The sequence below is a fragment of the Glycine max genome, chromosome 7 (assembly GCF_000004515.6).
Source record: "Glycine max cultivar Williams 82 chromosome 7, Glycine_max_v4.0, whole genome shotgun sequence".
NCBI classification, from domain to species: Eukaryota; Viridiplantae; Streptophyta; class Magnoliopsida; order Fabales; family Fabaceae; genus Glycine; species Glycine max.
In genome coordinates this window covers 36113954-36141935 of record NC_038243.2, presented here as the reverse complement: position 1 = coordinate 36141935, position 27982 = coordinate 36113954, and the positions used below count along the sequence as shown (strand labels likewise).

Genomic DNA, 27982 nt, shown 5'->3' with positions numbered 1-27982 from the left:
ATCCACAACTTGGTTGACTTCTCAAAGTATGAGACTATTTGAATCTCCCACCAATCGAACTAAAACCATCAATTCTTTCAACTTGCAAGTATGGGATTCAGGACAACCATGACCAGTAAATTAGTCGCCTCCTGTGAGTTTGATTTCACAATGAAGTTTTTGAAACCACGACTCTAAGCAATATCGATGCCAATGGATATCGCGCACAGTTTTGCATGAGTAATGCTACATGCTCCAATTTTTGCAGAAAAAACAATCAAGACAAAATGATTATTATATCATCTATTATACTTATGTTTTTGTTTCTTTTCTCTCCCTTTCTCACTACATTATAATAGGATTTTGGGTGTTCAAATATATTTATCCAACTTCAAAACCACAGTTATTGGTCCTTTTCTTTGTAATAGAAAATATATGTTTTTGCTTCTTTTTTTTTTACCGTTCTAAGGATACATTGATTTTTATTTTAAAAAATCACTACAATAAATTGCACTTTCTCATAAGGAAAACATATATAGGAGGAACTTAAAGAATATATGTACATCATCGTAGATACACTCAAAGCAAGTTACAGAGGATAAATAAACATTAAGACTATATTTAGATTTTTTTTTGAAAGACAAAAGAATATTATTGATGATGGTTTGGCCCACAAGGTGTACAAAAACATGAGGATAACAGTTTTTCCTCCCCAAAACAAAAAGCTCGATGCACCATATGACTGAAAAGTGAAAACAAGACATATACAATGCAATTTAAATTTAAACATATATCTCTAAATGCTGCAACTAAGCCCGGAAAGTCAAACAAAAGCTAACATATATCCATCTGCAGAAGCCGCAATCCTATGCCAGCCTTGGAGTAGCAGTTGGGAATTCTTTCATAAGCTTTGTTGACAGAAAACGTGTTGCTATAACAACACCTCAGCATTCGATAAACCAAACTCCAAAACAATAACACCTACTGGTACCCCCAATAGTAACCTTTTCAAAACCCTAACTAAGCTCTTACTGGGCAATCGGGAGAGTAAACACAGAAATTCTCACTAATAAATCATAATTAAACAATCAAATAAGTGAACTTAAACATTTAATAAGATTTAAGTTTATAGATCTTTCTTTTATTTACATGATATTCAATCTTTTCATTCCTATCATATATGCATTTAACATCTCACACTTGTATTAGAACATACATTTGTGATGAATGCACTGACAACGAATTGGCCCTCTAAGAAATATCAGCATAAGACTTCTCATACACCGCCAGACTTGCACAGCAAGTATTTGAAACCAAACCCAGCAATCCAACCTCACATGCACCTGCGTAGCCATCATATGAACATATACCAGAAACACATCCAATAAAACTCAACCTCTTCACATTTCACAGACCAGAGACACTACCACACCGGATTGCCCCCTAGACACACCAAGGGATTCGCCAACCATTCCGACATGGAATAACAAAAATTAATTGTTTTTTTTCTTAACTTTCATTTCTCCTATGCATTTTTTTTATACTACACTATTTTATTTTAACTATTTTACTATTTATAATATTTAATTTATTATTTCAACATTATTCTTCACACGAAATTAACAATAATAAATGTTTTATTTTTTTCATTTTTTGAATAATTTTATTTTATATGATTTATTTTAACTATTATGTTAGTTAACACAATAAAAATATAATGTGTACTTAAGTGTATTTTTTTTTATTTTGTTTTAAGCTTGATCGAAAACAATTTAAGATATAATATATTAGTAGTAGAATATAAATGTGAAAAAAAAATGTGATAATTGAAACTAAAAATATAATGAAAGTAATTTATTTATAAATAGAAAATTACAAGATTTAAAATTAATTAAAAAATAAAATTATAATACCTCAGGATATATTTTTATCCATAACATAAATTTAAAATTTATATAAAATTAACATATAAATATATTTATTTTTGTCATTTTAATTTTTTTATCTATTTTAACATATAATTTTATCAAAAAATTATATGATTTATTAAGTTAAATTTTTAACTTTCAATTATTAAGTATCTTTTTAGTTTTCAAATAACTTTTTAGCTTTGAATTAATTTTATCACCATAGCTGAAATAAAAAAAATGTATTCTATAAAAAAAAAAGATGGATTACAAATATCAAAATTTAAAAATCAATTGAAAAATTATTAAATTAATTTGAACAATAAATGATAATAGTTAATTGTAGCAATAAATTAATCAATTATTTTCTTTTTAATATACAAATGGATAGAGACAAACAAAGTCTATTTAAAATATGCTATATTAATAGCAAACAGTAAGATTATAGACAACTAAGATAGTCTAGCTTACTCTGTGTTGTTTTTTTCTTTTTACTATTTGTGGATAATTATAATTCATGCACTTTACTCAATTAAACTTTAAAAATACAAACGCAACGTAACTTAAAAAAAACTAATAATTAGGAAACGTTAGCTTTTCCCCAAGTCAAATTTTCTCTCCAGTTACTATTGACATTACTGTGAAGGATAAAAATTGAATATATATTTAATTAAAGTATTATTAATTTTCACTCCAGTTGCTATTGACATTACTGTGAAGGATAAAAATTATATATATATATAACTTGTCCTTCTTTCTTGTTATGTAATAAGTATCCAACTGCAAGAGTTTTATTTAATTAATACACAAAATGATTATTATTATTTTTTTGCTAGAATTAAATTTTTGAGCTCCTCACATAACAAACACAGGAGGGCACAATTGAATCCAATGCTAACTCAAGAAGCCACATGGTCCCATTCTAGTATTCTACCATGAGAACAATGGAGTGTTTTTCTTTTTTCCTAACATCCCTAATGCTCATGCTGTCTGTTTTCCAGGCAAATTCACAACATTATTCTCAAGAAATCAAACCATTAATCTCTTGCTTTTCACACTATCCTCAATCTTGAAATGTTCTCAAGAAATCAAACCATTCATCTCTTGCCTCTGAAATCATATACACCCCACAAAAGAATGCCACTATCATTCAACTCCACCTTGAACTTGCACGTTCACAACAAGAGGTTCAAAACGCAAACCTCACCAAAGCCTCTGGCCATCATAACTGCTCAAGTGAGACTCATGTGCAAGCCACAGTTAAATGTGCCAAATCAAACGACATTCAAGTCAGAATCCGAAGTGGTGGCCATGACTTTGAAGGCCTTTCATATGTCTCAGAAGTGAATTATGTCGTGCTTGACATGTTTTCTCTTCATGAGGTTGATTTGGACATAGAAAGTGGCATGGCATGGGTTGAGGCTGGTGCAACACTTGGTGAACTTAATTACCAAATAGCAAACAAAAGCAATGTACATGCTTTCCCAGCAGGGGTGTGTTCTTCTTTGGGCACTGGTGGCCACTTCTCTGGGGGTGGATATGGGAATTTGATGAGAAAATATGGTCTTTCTGTGGATGACATCATTGATGCCAAATTGGTCAATGCCAATGGTGTTATTTAAGACAGAAAAGTCAATGGGGGGAGGATCTGTTTTGGGCCATAGGAGGAGGTGGTGGGGCCAGTTTTGGTGTCATTGTTGCATGGAAGATTAAACTAGTCCCTGTGCCTCCACAAGGACTGTGTTTGGAGTGAAAAAATCCATAAAAGAAGATGCAACAGATGTTGCCTACAAATGGCAACTTGTGGCACCAAATTTGGACAAAGATCTTCTCACAAGGGTCCAACCTAATGTGGTCAATGGAACAGTGATAGTCTCTTTCATAGGCCAGTTTTTGGGCCCAATTAAAAGGCTTGTTCCTTTGGTGAGTGAGGCATTCCCTGAATTGGGTTTGAAGCAAAGTGATTGCTCACAAATGCCTTGGATCAATTCCACTCTTTTTTGGTATGATCTCTCCCAATTGGCACTCCTATTGAAGCCTTGCTACCAACACCTCAGGAGCCACCTTCAATATACTTCAAGAGCAAGTCAGATTTTGTGGAAACCCCCATCCCAAAGGAGGCTCTAAAGTCCATTTGGGATTTGATGATTAAATATAACAACATTTGGATGCAATGGAGCCCTTATGGAGGGAGAATGGCTGAGATATCTCCACAAGCAACCACTTTTCCTCACAGGGCAGGGAACTTGTTCCTCATTCAGTACTCTGTTTTGGACTGAAGATGGTGCTGAGGCCAATAATCGTTACATGAACTATTCAAGGTCATTTTATAAGTTCATGACCTCTCATGTCTCAAGCTCTCCAAGGTTTTCTCAATTATAGAGATCTTGATATTGGTGCCAAACATCCAAGTAATTCAACAAACTTCGTCCAGTCTGTCATATATGCAAGCAAGTTATTTAAGGAAAGTTTAGAAAGATTAGTGATTGTGAAAATAACTGTTGATCCTAGCAATTTCTTTAGTTATGAACAGAGTATACCAACTGATAATTGATCTGGCTTTGTTAATAATACTATCAAGAGTTAATAAATACTATCAAATCTTTTAGCTATATGTTTCATATACTTCTGGCATTTTCTTTTTCCAGTCAAACTTTGACAACTTTTTATTGTTGTCAAACAAACGCCTAATGATTCTCAATTTTTAGTACGTTAATGATTATCTCATTATCTTTTTGGCAATGCTGAAGAGTAGTATCATTTAACCACTAAAATTGATAACAATAAATTTCAACGTTCCAAAGATAGTGTTAGAGTGTCCTCGCTATCAAATTATTCAAATGTATGTTGGAAGTGGTTGTTGCGTTTTAGGGGGTTTTAGAAACGTTGCAAATTCTTTATTAAAATAAAGTCCTATTATTTAGGATTGTTTTTTTTTTTTATTTATTTCTCGTAGTTGTTACCACGAAATGGGTTGTTTTTCTCTCTTTTCAGTTTTTGTTTGAGTTATTAGTCGATTGTTATCAACATACCATTTTTGTTTTTTCCCTTACTGTTATCAATAAAACACAAAAGTTATTCAGTCAATTATTTGAGTTTTCTTGTTCATTACTTTTGCTCAAGTTAATCCTTACAGTGTAATGGCAAGTCAATTTGGAATCAACGAAGTTACCCCACAATTACTCACAAAGTAGAGAAGACAAATTTCATGGTCAAACCAGCAAAATCTAATATAACACTTATTTTGAAATATTTTTTAAAAATACTAAAATGAGATATTAATCTAACAAGTTACACTTAGTTTGTAGCATTCAACTATCAAATTTTTAACTTTTAATTAGTTTTTTTAGTTATTTTTATAAACATAATACATAAAATATAATTGAACAAATTACACTCACACTTCCTGAACTTTTTTTAAATTATATATTACTCCACTTTTTTTTTCTTTGTACACTAACTCTCCTTATGTTTGAAAACATTACAGCGATGCCTCTTTATATGTTACAGTACATCCCTCTTAATACTTGAAAAGATTAAGCTAACATCCTCTTATGTATTAGTACACTCTAACACCCCTCACAAGAGATTATTATAATGGTTTGAAAAACAAAGAATGTTTGTATAATTTTACAAAATTTCAAATTTCAAAGGTGATTAGAAAAATACCATGTCATCAAGGCTACATTAGCAATTACACGTCATTGACATCATATCATCATTATAATAGAGGGGCAAAAATAAAAATAAAAATGATAACAAACTAAAAAAAATTATGGAGACTAAAAAAGAAGAATTTATAAGGAAAAAATGAAAAATAAAAATTACATTGAGTAAAAAGAAAAAAGTGACAATTTAGCATACATGAAAAAAATAAGCCTTAAATATAATGTATAATTTTAATTAAAAATTAATATATAATAAAAAAATATTTGTTGAGAAAATGTGTAATTACTAAAAAATACTTTTATTATTTAAGATTTTTATTTTATATTAATTTTAATTAAAATCATACATTGTATTTAAAACTTAATTTTTTATGCTTGTAAATTTGCTACTTTTTTCTTTTACTCTATGTAAAAAAAATAGTTTATGTTCCAATAATTTTTTTTGTACTTTTAATTTTAATTTTATTTTTGTTTTTAGTTCTTTTAAATTTTTTATATTTAATCCCTCTATAGTAACATGATGTGACCTTATTGATGTGTATTTTGCTCATATGAGTTTTATGATGTGATATTTTGCAAACCTCAGCAAAGTAATGGTCATAATGTGTAATTTCAATAATAAGAACTAAAAATAAAACATTTTACATGAACAAAAAATACTAAATTATATGTAACAAAACCTTATTTAAGCGGAAATTTTGTTTTATTTTTACGCATTTTCTTACAAATTTTGTTTAGTATGAAAAATTCAACCTTTCTTGTGAATTAGTTTTAAAAAAGTATAGATAAATTTTATGGAAATTATCACAAATTCTTTCTTAATCACTCATTTGTAGAAGTTCATGCCTTCTCAGGGTCTGTAATTTCACCTTCTTGAGTTTTCTATCCCCTGCATAGGATTTCTCTAGAGTATCTTATGTCTTCTTTGCAGTATCAGGAGATCTAATTTTCTAGAAATTATCTGCTTCTACACACTGATGAATAATGAACAATGCCTTTGTATCTCTTTTTATCAAATCACGACGAGCCACCTTTCATCAATTGGGTTCTTTTCAGGTTCTTGAACCTCTTCTTGCACCACTTCTGTCACATCGTGAAATCGAAAGGTTACCTTCATCTGAGAATACCAATCATCATAGTTATTGCCTATGAGAACAGACATATATGTTGGAAAATTTCCATTCGAGGAAACCATCTCAATTTTGGTATCCAACAATCTTGAACCTCAGCTCTGAATACCAGTTTGTTGGAACAATAAAGTTCTCACACATACTCACACTATGCACTGTCACTCTATGTTAGAGAATAAGATAAGATGATGAAAGAATTGATTGAGAGAAAATAGATGAGACTTAGAATTCTGAAGAAAAAAAAACCTTATGCACACTCTTCTTCTCATTGATGATCACTATTATTTTTATACACACTGCACATGTAGCTATAACAAACTTCATAGTTGTCAAACTAACTTCAAAATGAATCACTAACTAACTCCTAACTAACTAACTGAATTACAACATACATCAACAGAATGGAACGTGAAAGCACCGTTAGAAGTGATATATGAAGAATATGGGGAAGGTGAAGAAGTAGGGGATGATGCAGACGATAACGTGGGTATCATGAGGTACCCTTCGTTGTCACAATTTTACCCGTAATTCGATTCAGATAGCAAATTGGAAAGTGGGTTTCCAGCTATCGGAGACTCGAACTCGCCGGATGACGTTGAGTTCCGGTGGGGCAAAGAAGAAGAAGAATAAGACAGAGAAGGGTTGATTGAGATAGCTCTTGATGGATGCAAGAGGAAAAGAGGCTTGGAGTTTAACTTTGATGAAGAGAATTTGATTGAGATCGATATATCTCTGTCGAGGTATAAAGAACTTTCCAACGATGACGAGGTGTTTTCCGATGAGATCAGCTGCAACTAATGTGACATTAATTCGAGATTGACGTAGAGTGGATTATTGTGTTTTTTGGGGGTTGGTGAAAGGGGAAACTGGAGAATAGAAATGTGTGTTTTTATTATTAATTTTTTTGTAAAAATTTTAGTAGGGTTTTGGTGCTTGCCTGTTTCGGATGTGGTTACCGTTTTATTAAATTTATAATCCATGGACAATAAACTTACGAAACCCAAACTTTCAAATGTTTCATTAATAATATACTATTCTTGTGTAGGGTTGTTGCACTCATCTCGGATCCCTCCTTCCATATCCAAATAATAATAATGTGTTACAGGTATACGTGGCAATTAGCATTCGTAGTAGTGAGGATGGTTATACATTATTCAACTATTCAAGCATGAAACGACATCTCCATGAAGTGGTTTGTATGTTCATAGGGTTGTGGAAAAGTTCATAACTATTGATACTTTACATCAACATGTTGTACAAACACAATAGAATTTGATTTATTTTTCCCATGATTGCACGAAAGAACATAAAAAGTTCATAATGAATCACAGTTCATTTGATGGTCTCACTTACAACACTAGTGTAAGGTACGTATATGTGCATAGTCCCACTAGGGTGCAAGGATGTTGGGTCAAGATTCAAGAATGTAGATCAACAATTAGGAGAAGAACACCTCTTCCAAGATTGATCTATTTTGTTCATAAGGAAGGGTCTTTAGTTGGAATATAAATAAATTATTTCGACTGCTCATAAGTATATCTTCATATAAGTTATTTGGGACCTAGGGGAAAATTATTGGTTTTACACTTATGCTTAATTTAGGGCATGCATCATTTTATTTTTCAAAATTATTTATAGTTTCACATAACCATAACTTGGTTGAAATAGTATATTTCACCTTTTTTTTGTATTTTAGGTAACTTGATCCATTCAGAATCTGATGATTACTTAGTTAAATAGTGGGTTAAGAAAAGCATCTAAAGAAGGAGTATTTTTTCCCTGCACTTCCAAAATTATTTCATGCACCTTTTATATTGTTTCTGGAATGACCATTCCAAAAGTAATATGAAGAATGCACAAAACAATTTGGATGATGTAGGAATCAATTGTCAGAACAATGTTGTAGTGTCACACTCATGGGAAAATTGAATTTTCTTTGACAAAGTTTCATTATTTATAAAGGGAAAATTATTTAACACACCCCATTTTTGCTTGGTGCTCCTCTAAATTGTTTAATATTTCCTTTTTGTCCTTCTTCTTCTCTCCCACCACCTTCATCAGTCACGTCAACGACTCCATATGCGCAACCACTACCACTTACCCCATTTTTCCTCCTTGTCGAGCCATCACCTCCATCCCCAAGATTGACACGCATGCCACCCAACCACGACCCATCAATCGTGTCACCACCTCCTCTACCACCCCAAATCTATGTGCAATGGCACCATCGTCATGCGTGACTATGGTGGCACCATTCACGATCGCCATGAACAAGCAAGACTAATAACGAGTCAAGCTCAATTCAAATAAGCACAAACCTAATCTAAATGGAGTGTCGCCCCCGATTTGTGCACAAGGGTGTTGCCTTTGCCTCGAAGCATAAGCCTCTCCCTCTCACTTTCTCTTTCGTCACCACTTTCCCCATTAACCTCCTTTTCCTTGTCCCCACCCCTTCCCTCTCACTCCTCCACTTTCAATCACAACTCTATAATTCCATCAATAAAGAAAGTATTGGATGCGTGTTCAATTTCCAGATCCCTTATTGCTTGGCGCACCATGCCCTCGTCAACCTTAAACTATGCGCACTTCACCATCCCCAATTAATAATTGGTCAATCTGTAATACATTGATTAATCGATCTGTAATATATTTTTTTATTACATATTAGTCAATCCATAATACAAAAAGTACATCATTGAATTGATCAATCCGTAATACATTAAAAAAAACATTACGAATTAATTAATCCGTAATAAAAAAATACAATTACATATTGGTCAATCCTTAATACAAAAATACATTTGTATTATGGATTGATCAATTTGTAATTGTATTAGAAGAATTATGGATCAATTGGAGGTGTGATGGTGGAGGCATGACACTGAAGCCACAACAAAGGAGATTTGGTAGCAAGATCTGAAGATTTGAACGAGATCTAAGGATTTGAACAAGGTGCAATGGTGGAGTCATGACTTGGAAGTCGTGACGTTGGAGATGCAATATGATCAATGAAGGTGGAAGCGTTGGGTGGTGGTGTTTGGAGAAGAAGGGTAAAAGGGAGATTTAAGGAAATTTACAGGTGCACTAAGAAAAATTGAGGTGCGTTAAAGAATTACCTTATAAAGGGAAGGGGATTTTTCAAACAAGTATAGATTTGGGCTTCAATTAGACAACTTAAACCCATCAACCCAAGAATGTGATACCCAACCCATCAAGCTGGACATCAGCGAGGCCCATGTTTGGTAAATGGTTGTTTCAGATAAATAAAATCTCTCAAAAAGTTGTTAAAAATAAAACAGTTGGTTTTCAAGAATGAGATGAATCAAAGACACATTTAATTTATCACTAAACACGTGGACCAACTAATTTCAAGGAAAAGTTTTTCTGTTTCTAGTGATTTTGTCCAACTTAAACATATTGTTTCTTTATTTGGACAAAAACATACTTAATTTCAGGATTACTGTATGCTTTGGACAGTGATCTCTAATAAAAATTACATTTTTTTTTATAATTGGCGCAAGCAAAAGGTCAAAATTAAAAGTTCACACTTCAAGTATGCTATCAAAATTAAAAGTTTAACATGACCTTTTGACATTATCAATTGCCCAACGAGGCATGAAGAATCCCGTTGAGTTTTTTTTATGTAACAAGTAATCAAAGTTCTCCCCAAAGTATTGGTTGAATCTTCAGGAGTGTCCAAAATTGTTGGCAAGCCTTGCACTTGCTGCAAACAAGGTCATGATCATAGTCTAGTGAATGAGTGTGCAATAAATAATTGGTGGCATTTGGCAAGCCTTTCTCTCTAGATTTTCGATCCAACAACCTATCATTCTTCTAGAAATCATGACCCATTAATTCCAGTCAATTCATACAGCAGCCAATTGACCAAAACCTCCCTAAATTATTGTCATTTGTTGAAATTATTTTCAATGTAACGTGAGTGAAAGAATTATATTATTGTTTAGCAAAATAGTATTATGTTATTTAATACATTTTTATATTTATGAGGTATTTAAATCACTGATAGAATCATACCTCATTAATTATAAAAAAAGAATAACACGTTATTAAATTGTAATATAATGTTAAAGTATTAATTTATCAATATAAAATTCATTTTTACTTAAATTCTAATCCTTGTTTTGATAATAATAACAATACACAGACAAAAGAAGTGTCCTTCAACCAAGAAAATAATAATAATAATTTGATATTTTATCATTATAATGTTTTATATTATTAAGTATTAACTAGTTAGATAATATTTTTAATGATTTAATAATCTATGATTGATTAACAAATAACAATACAACATGATTGGGTAGGGTTATTGTTATTTTTTCAAGATCGTAATCTGATTGATTGAAGCCGAGGCATAAATCGTAAACGTGTGTCATATGTGACACGTACTTCCTTCGCTTGACTGCCAGCCTAACATGTAAAAACTAACAATCAATCAAAGAAGAACAAATCAGTATACCAAAAAAAAAAAAAATCATATATATATATATATATATATATATAATAATTTTGAGTAATATTACTCTTCTAATAATATTTTTTATAAATCGTCTTATTGAGTTATTGCTTTATAAAGAAAGCATTAAGTAAAAATTAAATATATTAAATATCTTGACAATATAAAATGCATTAATACTTATAATTTGAGAATTTAGAATTGTCCATGTATTTAATATATTATTAACCTGCTGGCTGCTACTTTACTTTTTACCTACTAATTTCTTTTAAGAGAAAAAAAAATAGACTATACACTAATGTTAGTTCATAATTAAATATTTTAGGGTTGTTTGAGCCTTCCCAATTTTATTGTCTTGTTGGTTAAGTGAAGAGACATTTATAAATTCTTATTAATTTTGATTCTTAAGTAATATAGGATTTATTGACATATCAAAACAAATCTTCAAGGAAGACTAAGTGATAAAAGTTGTGGCCTTATTTCCTTGATGGATGTGAATGTCTCCATTTAACATTAGCATTGATCTTGATTTTATTCTTAAAAGATATGTGTTAGTGAGTTAATATTTATGAAGTCTATCTCCTCGAGTTACTAAAAACTAAGGTTTAAATATATATCATTTTTTTTCTTTTACGTGGCAACATCATAATTTTCAGGAAAGTATTATTTTTCAATAAAATAAAGCCATCACCTCACGCGGTTCCTGCTTCGTAACTTCCATTTCGCATACAAAGACATAGACCAGACCCCTCTCTCTCTTCCTGTAATTTCGGGCAATCCGCACGAAACCTTGCAGTAACAAAAAATGCGGAGTTTCACTTTCTTTGATCGAGTTTCTAGAGCTTTCCGCGATCATGGGTCCAACTTCAAGCTTGTACTCCTCTGCACCACCGTAAGGTACCATCAACTTCTAACCCTTCCCTTCGTTTCACTTTTTTTCTTTTTCTTTTCCACAAATAGAAATTGTTTTTGTTCTCTGTTTTCACTTTTCGTCGTGCTTCCTTTATCTTATTTTTCACCTCTGGTTCGGTGAATTTCGCTTTTAAGGCAGATCCACGTATTGCAATAAAGCTAATTTTTTCTAAAATATTTTGAAAATTATTCTCCGACCCTCTGCATCAAACTATGCTCTGTTCTGTATTCAAGATACAACTTATGTTGAATATGTACATAGAAAGATATTTCACGAGTGAACAGATCTACGACTACGAGGCTTATGCAGAACTGTAGAATTGGTACACTATCTTATAGAATTCAACCCATATAGGAGGAATGTATCTTGTGTTCTGACATGGTAAAATGGAAAGCTGTGATTAATTTTGATCAGAAATTAGTACATGGTATAAAATTATTATGATCCGATCAATCTTTACCTGACACATAATTGAATGTTACTAACTCTTTTTTATAAATTGAAAATCTCTATTATATGTTAGGTAAAGATTAATCAACACTTCAACTCTATGGACATACATTGGTTCAAAATCATGTAATAATTTCTTAGGTAGTGATCTGAAATTAATAATTATCATACATTCGATTCGGTAAATATAACTTTTAAAATAATTATCATACAAAATCAATAATGTTATTATACAATCCATAATTAAATGGCAGTTACAATACAATGGATTTTATTTGGGTGATTTGTGAGACACAATACTATGAGTGAATGAAAATTTGAATCAGTTAATGGTTTGGTTGATGCAGTGGTGGAGGGATTGTAGCTTACGGAGAGGCTGTTGCCGCATCTGAAGCAGCGGCGGCGGCGACGGAGAAGAAAAAGGTGGTGGTGCTGGGAACTGGGTGGGCTGGCACGAGTTTCTTGAGGAACCTGGACAACCCCAAATATGAGGTTCATGTGGTCTCCCCTCGCAATTACTTTGCATTCACTCCTTTGCTGCCTAGTGTTACCTGTGGCACCGTGGAAGCTCGCAGCATTGTCGAACCCGTCCGCAATATTTTCAGGAAGGTGATCATCAAAACAGAAATATTCACTTGCTCTTTGTTTCTTACTGTTGCATAATGAGATTGTTGATTAATTTTAAAAGAATACTTATAAATAATTAAAGAATAAAAAAAAACCACCAAACACAAACACTGGATTGTTATCTAGTGGCTTTTGAATTTGGTAGGAGAGCCACTATCATTGTTCTACCTTACTTAAATTGAATTAGTCGGTTTTTAGTTGTGATGCCAGCGATGCTTGGTAAACGCAGCACCTCTTAAAACCTTTGCTTTTTATGATTTTTTTTTTTATCAATTTTTAAGAAGAGAAATTTTTTTTTCAAAATAATATTACATTGAAACTACGAAAACAATGTTTTTTAATCCTGAAAAAAATTATTTTTGATTTATTAGCCCATGCATTTCTAAACAAGATGATAAAATTATTTTTCTTATATATATTTAGGATATTCAGGGATTTTTTTAAAAAAAATTCAGAGAGGAGGGAAGCAAATTTTATTTAACCTTTTCAATATCCGATTTGTTTTCCTTTTATTATTATTATTTTCTCTTGCGAAGTATTTAAAGAGAAAAATTTCTCCAAACAGATCATATTCCATATAAATTTCAATTTCAAGCCATTCCCCCCTATATCGTTATTTACAGAGATTGATCACTGTTAACAGTTAACCATAAAGTGTTGGTTTCCCCCAACTTATCTTACATGTACAACATGCATTTATATTTTGTCTGGAGAAAATACATGGGCAGGTGGGTACATGCATTTTCTCTGGAGATTTTGTCACACCAATGTGTTATATTTTCCCTGAAACAACAGAGCACACTTTTATGAGATTGTGCCACGTGATAAATGACTATGTTGGTTGGTGAAGAATTGCTAGTAGCCACTAGGAGATACATATTCTGGTAAATAGATTGCCAGTATAGAAATTTGCTTAATGCTATGTTCTTTACTGGTGGATGCGATGCAACTAAATGCTTTCCTTGTTATCCTTCACACAGAAAAAGATGGACATGCAATTTAGTGAAGCAGAATGTCTCAAGATTGACGCAGCACACAGGAAGGTTTACTGTCGATCTAATATAAGTAATAATTTGAACGAGAAAGAAGAATTTGTGGTGGACTATGACTACCTAATCATAGCCGTGGGAGCAAATGTCAACACATTTAATACTCCCGGAGTGATGGAGAATTGCCATTTCTTGAAGGTAACTTCTTTCATCATATTGTTCATCATGTTGTCATGTATTTATGGTGTACTTTATTTTTTCAAAAAAGCAATGTTCTTCATCCAGTTAAGAAATAGTAAGGCGAGTAGAAGGGGTCAAATCGAATGATAACTTAATTCTTAGGTGTGATTGGATATTGTTTATGCACAAAGTTTTTAGTTATCTCAAGGACATGTGTGCGTACTATGCAGGAAGTTGAAGATGCACAAAAGATTAGAAGAACCGTTATTGACTGCTTTGAGAGAGCAAGTTTGCCTAGTGTAAGTGAAGAAGAAAAGAAGAGAATTCTTCATTTTGCTATTGTTGGAGGTGGTCCAACTGGAGTGGAGTTTGCAGCCTCACTACATGACTATGTCACTGAGGATTTGGTCAACATATATCCTGGGATAAAAGATCTAGTTAAAATTACCCTTCTGGAGGCTGGAGATCATATTTTGAGCATGTGAGCATGAAATTCTCATTACACCTTTCTCCTTATTAGCAAGTTACTTAACGATGCTTTGCTGTCCCTTGTTTGTGTTTATCAGTAGCCATTTCCACATTCGAAAGTATTTGATTCAGTCATGGATTTTTTACGTGTGGGTGGGTCCATGGGTGGGTGGTTTAAAAGAGAACGTACTTAGACGTTTTCATTCTTATGCTCATTTTTCAGGTTTGATAAAAGAATTACTGCTTTTGCTGAAGAGAAGTTCGGAAGAGATGGTATTGATGTGAAAACTGGATCCATGGTTGTGAAGGTATCCGAGAAAGAAATTTCTACTAAAGAAATGAAAAATGGAGGAGCAATTACTACAATTCCATATGGAATGGCTGTCTGGTCAACTGGTATTGGCACTCGTCCATTTATAAGAGATTTTATGTCACAAATTGGTCAGGTATGTCTTTGGGAAATTTGCCATTATATTGTTTTGATTCAATATTCCAAATCATGTTTCTCTTGTAGTTTGTATTCATTTTTCAGCAAATCAATTTTACATTCATTTATTATTTACTCGACATGAATTATTCTGAACAGACTAACAGACGTGCCATAGCTACTGATGAATGGTTGAGAGTTGAAGCAACTAACAACGTGTATGCACTTGGTGATTGTGCTACAATAAACCAGCGAAAAGTCATGGTATTTCTTCATCATTTATTTAATTAATATTGGACGTTGTTGCTAGTGCATGTTTTCACACATGTGCAACACACCGGCTATATTCCATTCTTATGGAGACTTATCCGTATCAATACTGTTAAGTTTGTAACATTACACTTGGCTTTTGTTTCTTTATTGTTCTTCATTGAGTAATAGATCTATTTAACTTTGATGAAATAGTAAAATCTATATCATATTATTTATACACTTAGCACGCATCTTGGTTAATAACTCTGTCCTCACCAGTACTTATTGCCTTGCCAAGCTAGCTGAATGTTTCATAAGCTAAAATCTATCGATATTCTAGGACTTGCGTGATTTTTGCCATTTATTAGAATTTCAGATGTTATCTTTCGTCCTGTTGTTGATTGTTATTTGAGTTTTGGCATTTCAGGAAGATATCGCAGCAATATTTAAGAAGGCTGACAAAGACAATTCAGGAACTCTTACTGTCAAAGAATTTCAGGAGGTATTGGATGATATCTGTGAGAGATACCCTCAGGTAGAGCTATATCTAAAGAGTCAACAGATGCACAACATTGCTGATTTGTTGAAAGGGTCCAAGGAAGATGTTGAAAAAGAATCTATTGAACTGAACATCGAAGAACTAAAAACCGTACTCTCTAAAGTGGATTCCCAGATGAAATTTCTTCCTGCTACAGCGCAGGTGCATGTCATGTTATTTGCATGTGGCATTCTATTATCTGATTTTGTCTCTTCAGTTATATGACTTCAGGTTTCTTAAACCGCATATCAGGTTGCATCTCAGCAAGGCACCTACCTGGCCAAGTGCTTTAATCGGATGGAAGAGTGTGAGAAAAACCCAGAGGGTCCCATCAGGTTCAGGGGAGAAGGGCGCCATCGCTTCAAACCCTTTAGGTAACATGATCATATTAATTTACTAGCTTTGCTTTTATGTGCTCTTTACTTTCACATGATGATGAAATGATCAATGGTTCTATGTTTTTCATTGGTTGGTCAATGTTTTTCTAATTTCTCATTACTACATGGTTGATTGTTCCTCAAGGTACAAGCATTTAGGTCAATTTGCTCCTCTAGGAGGAGAGCAAACAGCTGCACAGCTTCCTGGGGATTGGGTTTCAATTGGACACAGCTCTCAATGGCTGTGGTATTCTGTCTATGCAAGGTAGTGAGTTTCCTTTTGCTTAATATTATAAAAAGTTAAATACAAGACTCCTGAGGCATTCTGATTATCAAGTTACTAAAGCTTTTCATTAAATGCTTTGAACAGTAAACAAGTCAGCTGGCGCACAAGGGCGTTAGTAGTATCAGACTGGACAAGACGCTTTATTTTTGGGAGGGATTCAAGTCAAATCTGAAAGAGTTTCAACGTTTTCCAGAGTCTTGCAGTGGCAATGTTGCAGAGCTTGTCGATCTTGAATTTATACTGATGTAGGGAATTTTGTTACTGATTCCTGATTCTTTGAATAACACAAACAGACTCCTAGAGGGGATGTCCAAGATGGGATTTGGTATCATGCTTTTGCTGGATTCAACTTTATGTATGAAATTTTTACATACCCCTTCCCCTTTTCTTTCATGCTTCTGGTATTGGAATTGCGGCATTAGTGAATCTCCGAGTTTTGCAGATTCATTTCGGAGATGCTCGGTGATGTTAGCTTCTCACGCCTAATCATTCGAGCTATATATGTTGAATACTTTCAAAATATTCCCTTTTTATAATTTCTGTTCAAGGAAATAATTGTAATTGGTCAATACAGTGTGACATGAATGGAAGATATGGATGATTTTTAAACATGTAGTCAAAGACTTGATATTTAGACTAATATACCTTGAAGTTTTGTCAAATTTCTCTTGATACTCTTCGTTTTTCTACTCTTGTACGAACTCCCCTCAGAAGTCATTTGAGTTGGATCTCATCTGCGGTTCATCTCAAAAGATTTGAGATTAGCACCTTAGTCTTTAATGCATATTCAGTTCAAACTTTTAATTAGTTATTTGTTTCTGCATTTGAGGCATTCATGTTTGATTGGTTTATCAAGAGGAGATCTTTTGAATACAAGTTATATGCTAATATAGGTTATAATGTTTAGTCTCTATGCAAAGTAGGAAGATCTTTTGAATATAAGCCATATACTTCACTGTCAGATGAAGAGTGCCTTTTGTGGTGTAAACATCTACATATTATCATGTAGACTTATTCGTTTACAAGTAAATCAGGTTGGGACCTTTAACCCAATGACTACCAGTCTATTAATTGTTTGTGTTTTGTAAAGCAACAAAACTGGTAGATAGGTGATTAAAATTAGAAAATTGTTTCTGTTTTACGAATAGTGTAATTGGGTAACTTTTTTGCTTAGGGGGTGATTAAGGGTTATAGTGGGATTTTGTGCTTAGGGGTTTCTGTTTGGATGTTTGTTTAGGGTGAATCAACATGGGATGCTAATTCGCGAATTAGCTAATTTACTTTGTTAGTTGTAATTATCTAACTTCTTACGAATAGATTCTCATGAAATAAGTGTCTTTGGTCTCTATGATTATTTTTCTGCAGTTCTTACTATCTGCTATAGAGTTGCGACTCACTCTACACAAGCAATTGTTGTTAGTTGGGTAATTTGATACTAATTAAAATTGACAATTACTCAAACCAGTAATAGTGACATCTGTTTAATGTATAGCATGCTTGTCTTGCTTATATCCGTATTTTAAATGATGGGATGCAACATGCAGGGAAGCTAATATATAGCAATTGGGGTGCTTGAATGGATGATAAGCCTAAGCATTGAAGAACACTAGGTTTGCATTTGGGTTGGAGTTTTTCTACACCAACATCTCTCCTTCGTATATTAGCTTGAATGGAGTATTAGCTTTACATTTTTTGACATTAATGTGCTCTATGATGTTGCCACTGTCTTGGAAGTTCTTTCTCTACATGTTATTTTATTTTAGGCTATTGAAAGTAAATGTCTGTTAAAACAATTTGACAAATATCCATTTTTGTCCTAAAATTAACTTCAGGAGTTAATTATAACATTCTAAACTAATCAAACATACATTCCCCAAAATCTTAAGCTGATGTAGATAGGGATAAGCCTAAGCTACTGATTTTTTTTAAAAAAAATCACAAATTGCAATACATGTATTCTCACATACAATAATATGCATAATTGACTTTAACGAAGGAAGAAAGGACGAATCTCATGATTTTCAAGTTTGTTTGTGTATATGGAAAAATATTTATGGGTAAGGTTAATCTCTTGAATAAATTTTGGTACTTTGATAGATTGATCTCTAGCTCTCGGACATGATACTCATGCACCCAAAAAAAAGAAGGGGAGAAAGCTATTGATGATGATTGATATTGATACTATTATTATGTAATTTAATTATTCAAGTTGCTTTATAATTGCAACATGACATCTCATCTCATATTAGCATTTATATGATTCTGTTGTCTTTGAATTGTTTTATGGAGATTCTTTGTGAATTCTATATTGACGTGATTCTTAGCTTTTGTCCATAATAAATTAATTGTATGAATCTAAAAGCGATTCTTTGATACCCATAATAAACCTTGTCTAGTTAGTAGAGTTTAGATTAAATTTCATACAGATTCAATGTAACAATTATCAGTTTGTTTAAACTTAAATAAATAATTTTAAAGTAAGCCTTTAAAAAAAAACACTTATTTAATAAGCAAATAAAATTTATTTTTTAAAATAAGCAGAAAATTATTTTTTAAAATAGAAATAATTTAGACAAACACTCTAAAAAAATACTTTTTTTAGTAAATAACTTTAAACGAATGGATCCAAAATCACTATTGCCAAATGTATAAGGCACAAGTGAGGTGATCCATTGGTTGAAAATTCTCCATATTAAAAGGCACAAGACTTGCCACATATGTGTGCAATGGGTCATGTAAACATGGTCGAGTAACTTCATTCTTATTAACATCCCATTCACATACATGAATAGTTAGTTAATCAGGTGGTTTTGGCAAATAATTAAAAAAGTTTGTTCCTACATTCTAGAGTGGGTGCTACTGCTAGATTGGTGTGTTTCTTTATGCTTCATGCATCAATGATCAATGATAGGATGCAATTAATATATAGTTCCCTCCTCCTTATTCCTTAAAGGTGCCAAAGAAAGAAGCTCTGGCGTTGCCGACAAAGGATATATACATCACCGAAAACCATGAATTATGTTCTGCTATGTTCATATGTAGAGCTTGTCCACTTGAAATGTAAGGCCAATTTTCAAGAGAGGAAAAAGGAACTAAAACAAAATTGATGTTGATAAATGGGGTCTTGTCAATCACAAATAGTGGGATATTTAAGCATGGATGGTGATGAGAGGAACCATGAAGAAGCTAGCCTTCTGCATTGTCTGGTCAATGCACATAGAGAATATTGATGGTGTAGAGACATTAGAGGTTGTTGCAACTGGTTGGACCACTGCTTGACATAGAATCATGTTTGTGGGAAATTATTTTGAAAGGTGGTTATATTATAGTAACATATGCATATTATTCAACCATTTGCAAAAAATATTAAATAAAGAATAAACTTCTAATTTAGTCCTTAAATTTGTGAGAAGCAGTGATAATAGTCCCTGAAATAAAATAAAAAAATCAAATAAATCATGAAATTAGAACTCATTAGTCATTTCAGTCCCTGCCTTAATTCTGTTAGAAACTATAGTGACAATAAGATAAAAAATTAAGGACGATAATGAAAATAAACTTTGTATTTAAAGGACTAAAATGATAATAATTTCAATTATAGGGGTTTATTTAACATTTTCTAATTATAAGATTTATTATGACAACATCTCAAATATTCAAGGAATCAAATGAAAGTTTACCCAATAAAGAAAGTTAAAAAAAAAAATCACTAGCCTAAGAAATTCTTAGGTGCAGCTAGCAAGTGTGTCTCACCCGACATATTTCTTTCTAAAAATGAATGTGACCATTCACATTTAGTTTTTTTTTTGCTGTGTCATAGTTTAATTGATCAAATATATATAATGCACTCCGCATATTAAATATTTTAGTAGCAAGATGATATATCTTATTAGTGATAATAAAGGAGGTGTATGGTTTGTCTTTAGACTTTAGAGACAGACATTGTCAGTGGATAATGGTGCAGAAGCCCAATGCTACGGATCACCCCAAATTGTCTCCACCATGCAATTTGTCCTCAACTCATTAAAATATAATACAACATACTTCATTTTATCACAATATTCAACCCTTGGCTATTTAATCAATAATATATACACTTTATCCTCTACAAGTACATTCTTTCACTTACGTACCTATTAAAAAAAGTTACATTCTTTTACTTTAGAGAAGTTGGATCGGTAAAATATATATATATATATATATATATATATATATATATATATATATATATATTATTTGATAAGAAGGACTTCTTATTACTCACAAGTTGAAGCTCACTTAAACAGTAGTTTCCCTAGAGTGGTCATGTGTTAACAAAACATACTGAAAGATTAAGTAAGGACTTCAGACCCAAAAAAAAGTAATGTCATTTAATAGAAATTAAAGCAGGTTGCATGAGTCACATTTTAATGTACCAAAATTTGTTTTACTTAATTCGAATTAATTTTTAGACTTGTTTCAAATTGATGGCCTTAAATGACCCATATAAGTCATTGATTTGGATGGGTATTTACATTAATCTATAGATATTTTTGTCAGACAGACTGGACGCACAACAATGAAATTGAACACTCCATCTGCAATGAAGTTACCAATAAGACAATTAATTTGACCCATCCAGAAAACGATATAAACATTTTTTCTGTTTTTTCTTGGGGGCATGAACAAGTTTAGTAGTATTTGACATGAAGCAAATCACCAAGTTGACATGAAGCATTACCCAGCACATGGCCCACGATGTGCAGTCAAACCCAAGACTAATGGATTATGGATATCTCACTTAAAAAGATACTCTTTCTATCTCATTATTTTTGAATATTTTTCTATCTCAACACTTTTTTTTAGTGTAAAATAGTCATACTGAATTTAAAATTTATGACTTTATGCATGCTATCCCACCCCTCACCACTATTTCTATTTCAATATGTTTTTAATTTTAAAATATAAAAATATTAATTATTTTTTCTAATGAAATCCTTATTTACTAATATTTCAATTCATTAAATATTAATGAGTGCTTTTACTATCAGCTAACTACTATTAAAACAAATAAGAGTATTTTAATCTTATAATATTATTTTATTATACTAATCGATGCTATTAATTATTTTTTTAAATGTATATGTTACTTTGACGATAAAAAAAACGAGATGATCGAATCTCCCATTATTTAGTTTCTCTGTCAAAATTAGATAAATTGAATGGCTTTGAAAACAACACGTGTGTTTGGATCGAGTCTCCAACGCTGGTATTTTTTAAGTTTCACGTCAAATCAGTATAAAAACGCAGAAGTTACGTATACTGGTTTCAAATTGAACCTGATCCATTTATTCACAATCTTAAACCACACACAAAACACTTTCATACAAAACTTCCTAAATATTTAACCCTTTTCCTTAAGATGAGATCAAATTAACCTCAAGCTAGCTAGCAATTACTGTCACAAGGTTCACCAAACAAGTACTTTGTTATTTATACCCTTAAGTTACTCATAATAATTAATATATTCTTCCTATAATCCTATGTGCACTGTAAGATAATTTACATTAAACATTTGTTTAATACTAGTTAATAATACCCTTTTAGAATTCCAAAAAGAGCATAGAAAAAGAGACGTGTGAATGAATAGCATTTAAAAGCTGGACACGGATGAATATACTTATGTGCTAATATATATAGGAGGGGTCCTGTTTATCCAATAGTCAAAATGGCCACGTGTAAACCCTGAAACTGAATCACATTCTAGGCAACAAATAGATTGGATATGATATGGATTGAAAGAAAAGAGGGATAGTTGGGGAGAAGTAGAAGAACATGGGGTTCTTAAGCTTTGGGGAACAAATGGGTAGGGGTCCATTCAATTGAAAGTGAGCCATAACCTTTACTTTTCAATAATTTGTACGTGGTACTGTTTAGAAGCTTATTGGTGTTTATTATGGCTAAGGTCAAGAAATTGATCCAACATAAACCCTTTCAGATCTTATCTTTTACACCAAACTGAAAAAGCATTGGAGACTCGACAAAGGCTGGGCCTATTAACATCTATAACCACCAAAATTGCAAACAAGCATTAGTGAGTTGGAATTAGACTTGCAATTACATTTCAATTAGCTTTCAAAACCTTATCCCCATAGTGTTGGTGAAGATGTTATTCTGTTGTTACCTAATGTTCACCCAAAGCTTCACATAACAAAAAATGATGCCAATTCCAATCAGTCAATGGAGAGAACACAGGCTTTTTTGTCACCACTTGCATTGCCTATAGTGCTTTAATTAATTGAATAATCTTTAAAACAAGTCACAAGAATGATTTGATAGCAAGGATGCCAATATATTGAGACCACCACATTATAGTGGAGCTCCAACTTGCAAACGGGCAGGGATAGCATTTGGTTAAGTGAGTATGTGCTAATGATTTTAGCCGCAAGATCACTGACACCACTAAAAATTTAACCTAAAGAAATAGATGTGTGAATTATAATATAGACCTTTTCATCTTATAGGGAAAGAACCTAGAATTCCAAAGAAGGGTTGGGTGCATGTGCTTTCTTTAACATAACCCTACCTAATTCAATGGGGATCCAATTGAGAGGGAATCCCCCACCACACCCACATGAACTCACATTGCATATGCCACAGTTTCCATTACCTTTTTTTTTCTTTAATATGGAATATTCAACTTTCAGTGCCCTGGCTAATATTTTATATTTCGACAGATGACGTTAAACTTCAGTAGTTCAGCTGGCCAAGTTTCTAAATTTTATTATTTTTCTTCTTCTGTACATGTTAGAGATTGAAGTGGATGGAAACTATTCAAACGAATTTCTTTTTCTTTTCCTTTTTCCGCATCTTCAACACAACTACATTTATATTGACACAACATCAATCTCTTTTAATTGAGATGCATCTCGTCTCACTCATTTGGTATGAGACAAATTTCGATGTCTTCAAATTTTAGAAGAAAAAAAAATCAGATCTAACGTGTTCTAGAGACAAAAAAGTTTTGTTGGTGAGAAATATTATTAGTAATAATATCGACTAAAATAGACGATTCGTATTCAAGTGATTGACTCGAGAAAAAAAAAGTTGTTCATTGATCAGGTTTTTAGTCTGCTTCAAAAAAACTTTCACCAGTTGTAAATCTAAGGTTTTTATGCTAAACTACTTTGCTATGTGAATTTGTGATAAATAAAAGCTGTAATAGACTAAATGTAAAGTGCATGAAAGGTAAATAAAAGTAATAAAGACACCGAAAACACTAACCTTATGTTTGGATTGGGAATTTCAAAATTTTATAATACGATCAAAAAAATTATTCGATCAAAAAATTAATGCTATAAAAAGTTCATAATACGATGTTAATTTATAGCTATATTATTATTCTTAACCATAGATATTTGAGGCTATTAGCTGTGCCAATTAATGATTTTATATATATTATTTATTGAAACAATTATATATATATATATATATATATATATATATATATATATCATTGTAATTTATTGAAAAAAGGGGGAAAATACAATATAAAAAGTCAAGTGGCAGAAGCATGAGCAAAATAAGCAATAACGATGACTTTACTCCACTATCGTCTATCGAGTCCTCAGCTAACTTCAAAGGTCAACATACTCGTGAACAAAGTACAATAACGAGAGAAAGAATAACATTTTAGAAAAGCTTATTTTTCAATTAAAAAATGTTAGAAATAAAGTGTTACTAAACAGTAAAGCCAATAAAAAAAAAAACTTGTATAAAAAACACGTTAAGAATACATTAAAAAACATTATAGTGACTAGTGCATTACATATTTCCATGTACTAATATAAAATTTCAACATAACATTTGCTGAAGTCAAAACTTTTTGAGATAGAGATTATATGAGTAGAATAAAGCGGATAGAGTTCTAAATATTTTCCAATAGAGTTTTTTTTTTTTACAGAAAATATTTTCCACTAGAGATAAATTAGTAATTATGAATATTATAAGACTTTTATTCTATTAAGGCAATAAATTACAGAGGATTTCACAAGAAAAATAAATGAAAATAAAGTTGATTTGCTAATATATTTTTTCTTAATCAATCACATCTTCTAATCCTATGAGCAATCAATGATCATAACTCGCTGGTGATTTTCCTTATTCAAGATACCCATTTTGATTATGTAAACAAGACAAGAAAAGGCATAAAAGAGCCGAAAGACTTGTAAATTTAATAAATTTAATTAATAGCTTATTGAAAATAAAGAAATGAGGTTTGATAATGCAACAATTCCTAAATTTTGATAAAGATAGCTTATAAATTAGTTGATTTAATGTGTGTTTGGACCTTCAATGAATTTGTTATAGCACGTCCTTTGAGATAAAAACAAGGAAGATGTTGTTTCCTCTGAAATAAGATTGAATGCAAATGAATAGCATCACCGACAATCAAGATCGTGCAATAAATCAAAGGAGAAGTAGAAAAAAATTTAACTAAATATTAAACAAACATATTAAATCATAATAGTTAATAAAATAGAATATTTAGTATTAAAATTAACTAAAGAATATAGTATTAAATTTTTGAGTAGTCATTCTCTCAATATATCAATTAGAAATTTATCTTTTATCTTTTTTAAAAAAAAAAATCATAAGTGAAAACGTTCTCTCGATTATAGTAATATTACGATGGGAAGAGTCAATACTCAACAAACAAATTAAATGATTAATTAAAAGATAAATCATAATTTTTTTAGTAATTATACATATTATAATAATTTTTGCAAAGAAAAATAAAATTATAAAACTAATAAATAACTATAACTTATATATAAGAATGCATATGTTAATAATACAATAATACTAATATTAATATATATATATATATATATATATATATATATATATATATATATATATATATATGAAGATAAATATTTAGATTCTCTTATCATCTCCTTAACAAATATGCAATATTATAGTTATGAAGGGGAGGAGGGGGGCTAGGACTCCTGTTGTTCCCCCTTAAATTCGTTTCTGCCAACAATCCAAACACGCCCTTAAAAAGAGTAAAACACAAATATTTTTGTAAAATTATTATTTTTTATTTATTTATTATTTTTTGTGTATATAAAAGACCTTAGGAGATAATTATTTTGAGAGGGAGAAAGTAATACTTAAACAAGAAAAAAAATTAATAAATGGCTGGACATAACCATTTTTTATAACAAAAACATGTATAAAACTAAAATGAAAGGAAGAATAACATGAATGTTTCAGAGTTAAGACCAAATTACTTCAAAATGGATTTTTTTTTTCAAACTAAGAAAATTCAAACATTTTTTCTTGAGGAAAATATTAGAGTTCAGTCCAAAAAAAGAAATAAGAAAAGATTGTAGTTTATCAATTACAATTGGATTGGATAACGTGTTTCTTTACAAATTTACTTTCACTAATTATAGGCACCTTTACCAATAAAATCTGACATAATTTATAAATGTTTATACTAGAAGAAAAAAAATTGTCTATAGAGAGGAAACATTTGCTTTAATATTCTCCTTCTCATAGTAATCATAGTATGAAAAAAATTATCTAAAAATAATTATCATTTTAATATTTTAATGTAATAATAGTTATTTTTTTCACTTCTATCATTTATAATATTAATAATATGAACTGTGAAAACAAAAAAAATAATTAATGATTATAAAATTAATTTTGTAAGATTTTTATTCTCTTTCATTTATTTATTAATTTTTATTTATTGTATAAAAATAATTTAAAAAGATAATTATAATGCGACAAAAAAAACATATATTTTGAAGGAAGAATTAATAGTTACTTAAATATTCATTAACCGTATTATAATATTTCAAGAAACATATTTAACCAATGTATTTAGTTTAAACATAAAATTTCTAACATTATAGATAGAGAGAGAGGGATAAATTGTAATTTTCTTTTTAATTAGTTTTAAAAATATCCTTATCAATTAATAAATAAAAATATATCTTTTTTTAATATTAAATACATTATTTTCATTTAACATTTCATCTTATGTTTTTAAAAAATTAAGGAGCATTACTGTTGTGAACATAGAAAAATGTAGTCCAATTATTTAAAAAAAAAAACAAATTAGTCCAATATTTAAAAAAATAAGTGTGACAATTCATTCAAGTTATTAAATTGATTTATAAATATCAACGGGTCTAACTCAAGTAATTAAACAATCAATTAATTTTTAATACTTCTCTCTGGTTATCATGGATAAAAAAGATATTTTCCTTGATAGTTATAATTTTTAGTGAGTGCTTGAGTTCATGATATAAAAATTTTTTGGCATGCAAAATGTCCGGATAATATTTCAAAAAAAAAAATGTAATATAAGTATAATTCACGCTTTAATTAATGAAATTAATTGAACTAATAATCAAAGTGTAATAATACAATAATAAAATAAAATAATATCCAAACTAATCAATACAATCCAATGTTTAAAAGTTAAAGAATTAATCTCCAAAATATGCTAATAAAATCATTAGTGAAAAAGAACAACAGGTGAAATCATCAGAAAAATAAATAAATAAAATGAAAGTTCAAACGGGTTAAGAAAAGGTTCGGTGATGCCATAATAACTGGCTGAAAAATTTTCCGCCTATATGAGCTGTCCCGTGTATGTCGTTAAACGTTTTCCAAAAAACTAATATTTTATTATGTGCATTGTATAGGGTAAATTTATTTTATATAACTAAAATTTGTAATTTATAAGAAACAAATAAATGTTTTTAGATATATAAAATTATATTTTAATTAAAACCACTAGTAAAAATACCTTAACTTATAAATTATATTTTATAATTATTATATATTAATTATTGATATTTTTATAAAAATATTCAAATTCACATTAAAGATATTAAAAATAATAGATTATAAAGAAATAAGAAGTTTAATTGTTATTGATATTAAAAACATAATATAATATATTAGATGCATCTGAGGAGTGTATTTAAATTTTAAAGATAATATATATACTTTTATATTTTTAATATTAACTCAATTGATATATTTAACAAGTCATAACTGAATAATATACATGCATATATTTAAAATTATAAAATTGGAATATTTCATTCAAGTACGGTTTGTTAAATATATCGGTTGAATTGATATTAAAAACAAAAAGATATATTACATGCATGCTGTAATATAAGAGTTATAAGAGACTGTGCTACTAATTTTTATATTGGCTTCACTAACTCGATCTACATTCAATACTCCAGCCGCAACTTGAGAATTTCCACCAGTACAACAATTATAAGGACAAAGTTGA

General features: G+C 30.7%; 1 protein-coding gene and 2 pseudogenes across 1 annotated transcript; 2 read left to right on the top strand and 1 right to left on the bottom strand.

Moving 5' to 3' along the window:
• The first annotated feature begins 2863 nt into the window (after positions 1 to 2863).
• LOC102664663 (berberine bridge enzyme-like 17) lies at positions 2864 to 4440 on the top strand (annotated as a pseudogene).
• A 2126-nt stretch (positions 4441 to 6566) lies between these two features.
• Positions 6567 to 7664, bottom strand: LOC113002164 (uncharacterized; annotated as a pseudogene).
• Positions 7665 to 11864: 4200 nt separating this feature from the next.
• LOC100809915 (external alternative NAD(P)H-ubiquinone oxidoreductase B2, mitochondrial) lies at positions 11865 to 17279 on the top strand. The gene is made up of 10 exons (XM_003529245.5): positions 11865 to 12058; positions 12872 to 13133; positions 14132 to 14338; positions 14551 to 14801; positions 15012 to 15234; positions 15375 to 15479; positions 15895 to 16167; positions 16258 to 16379; positions 16528 to 16647; positions 16753 to 17279. The coding sequence occupies exons 1-10, from the start codon at positions 11967 to 11969 to the stop codon at positions 16838 to 16840; spliced, it is 1743 nt and encodes a 580-aa protein (XP_003529293.1). The 5' UTR covers positions 11865 to 11966; the 3' UTR covers positions 16841 to 17279.
• Positions 17280 to 27982: the final 10703 nt, after the last annotated feature.

Coding starts and splice junctions, on each gene's coding strand:
- LOC100809915 (XM_003529245.5), top strand. CDS start 11,967: ATGCGGAGTTTCACTTTCTTTGATCGAGTTTCTAGAGCTTTCCGCGAT. Junction 12,059..12,871: donor CTCCTCTGCACCACCGTAAG/GTACCATCAACT, acceptor TGGTTGATGCAG/TGGTGGAGGGATTGTAGCTT. Junction 16,168..16,257: donor TTCTTCCTGCTACAGCGCAG/GTGCATGTCATG, acceptor ACCGCATATCAG/GTTGCATCTCAGCAAGGCAC.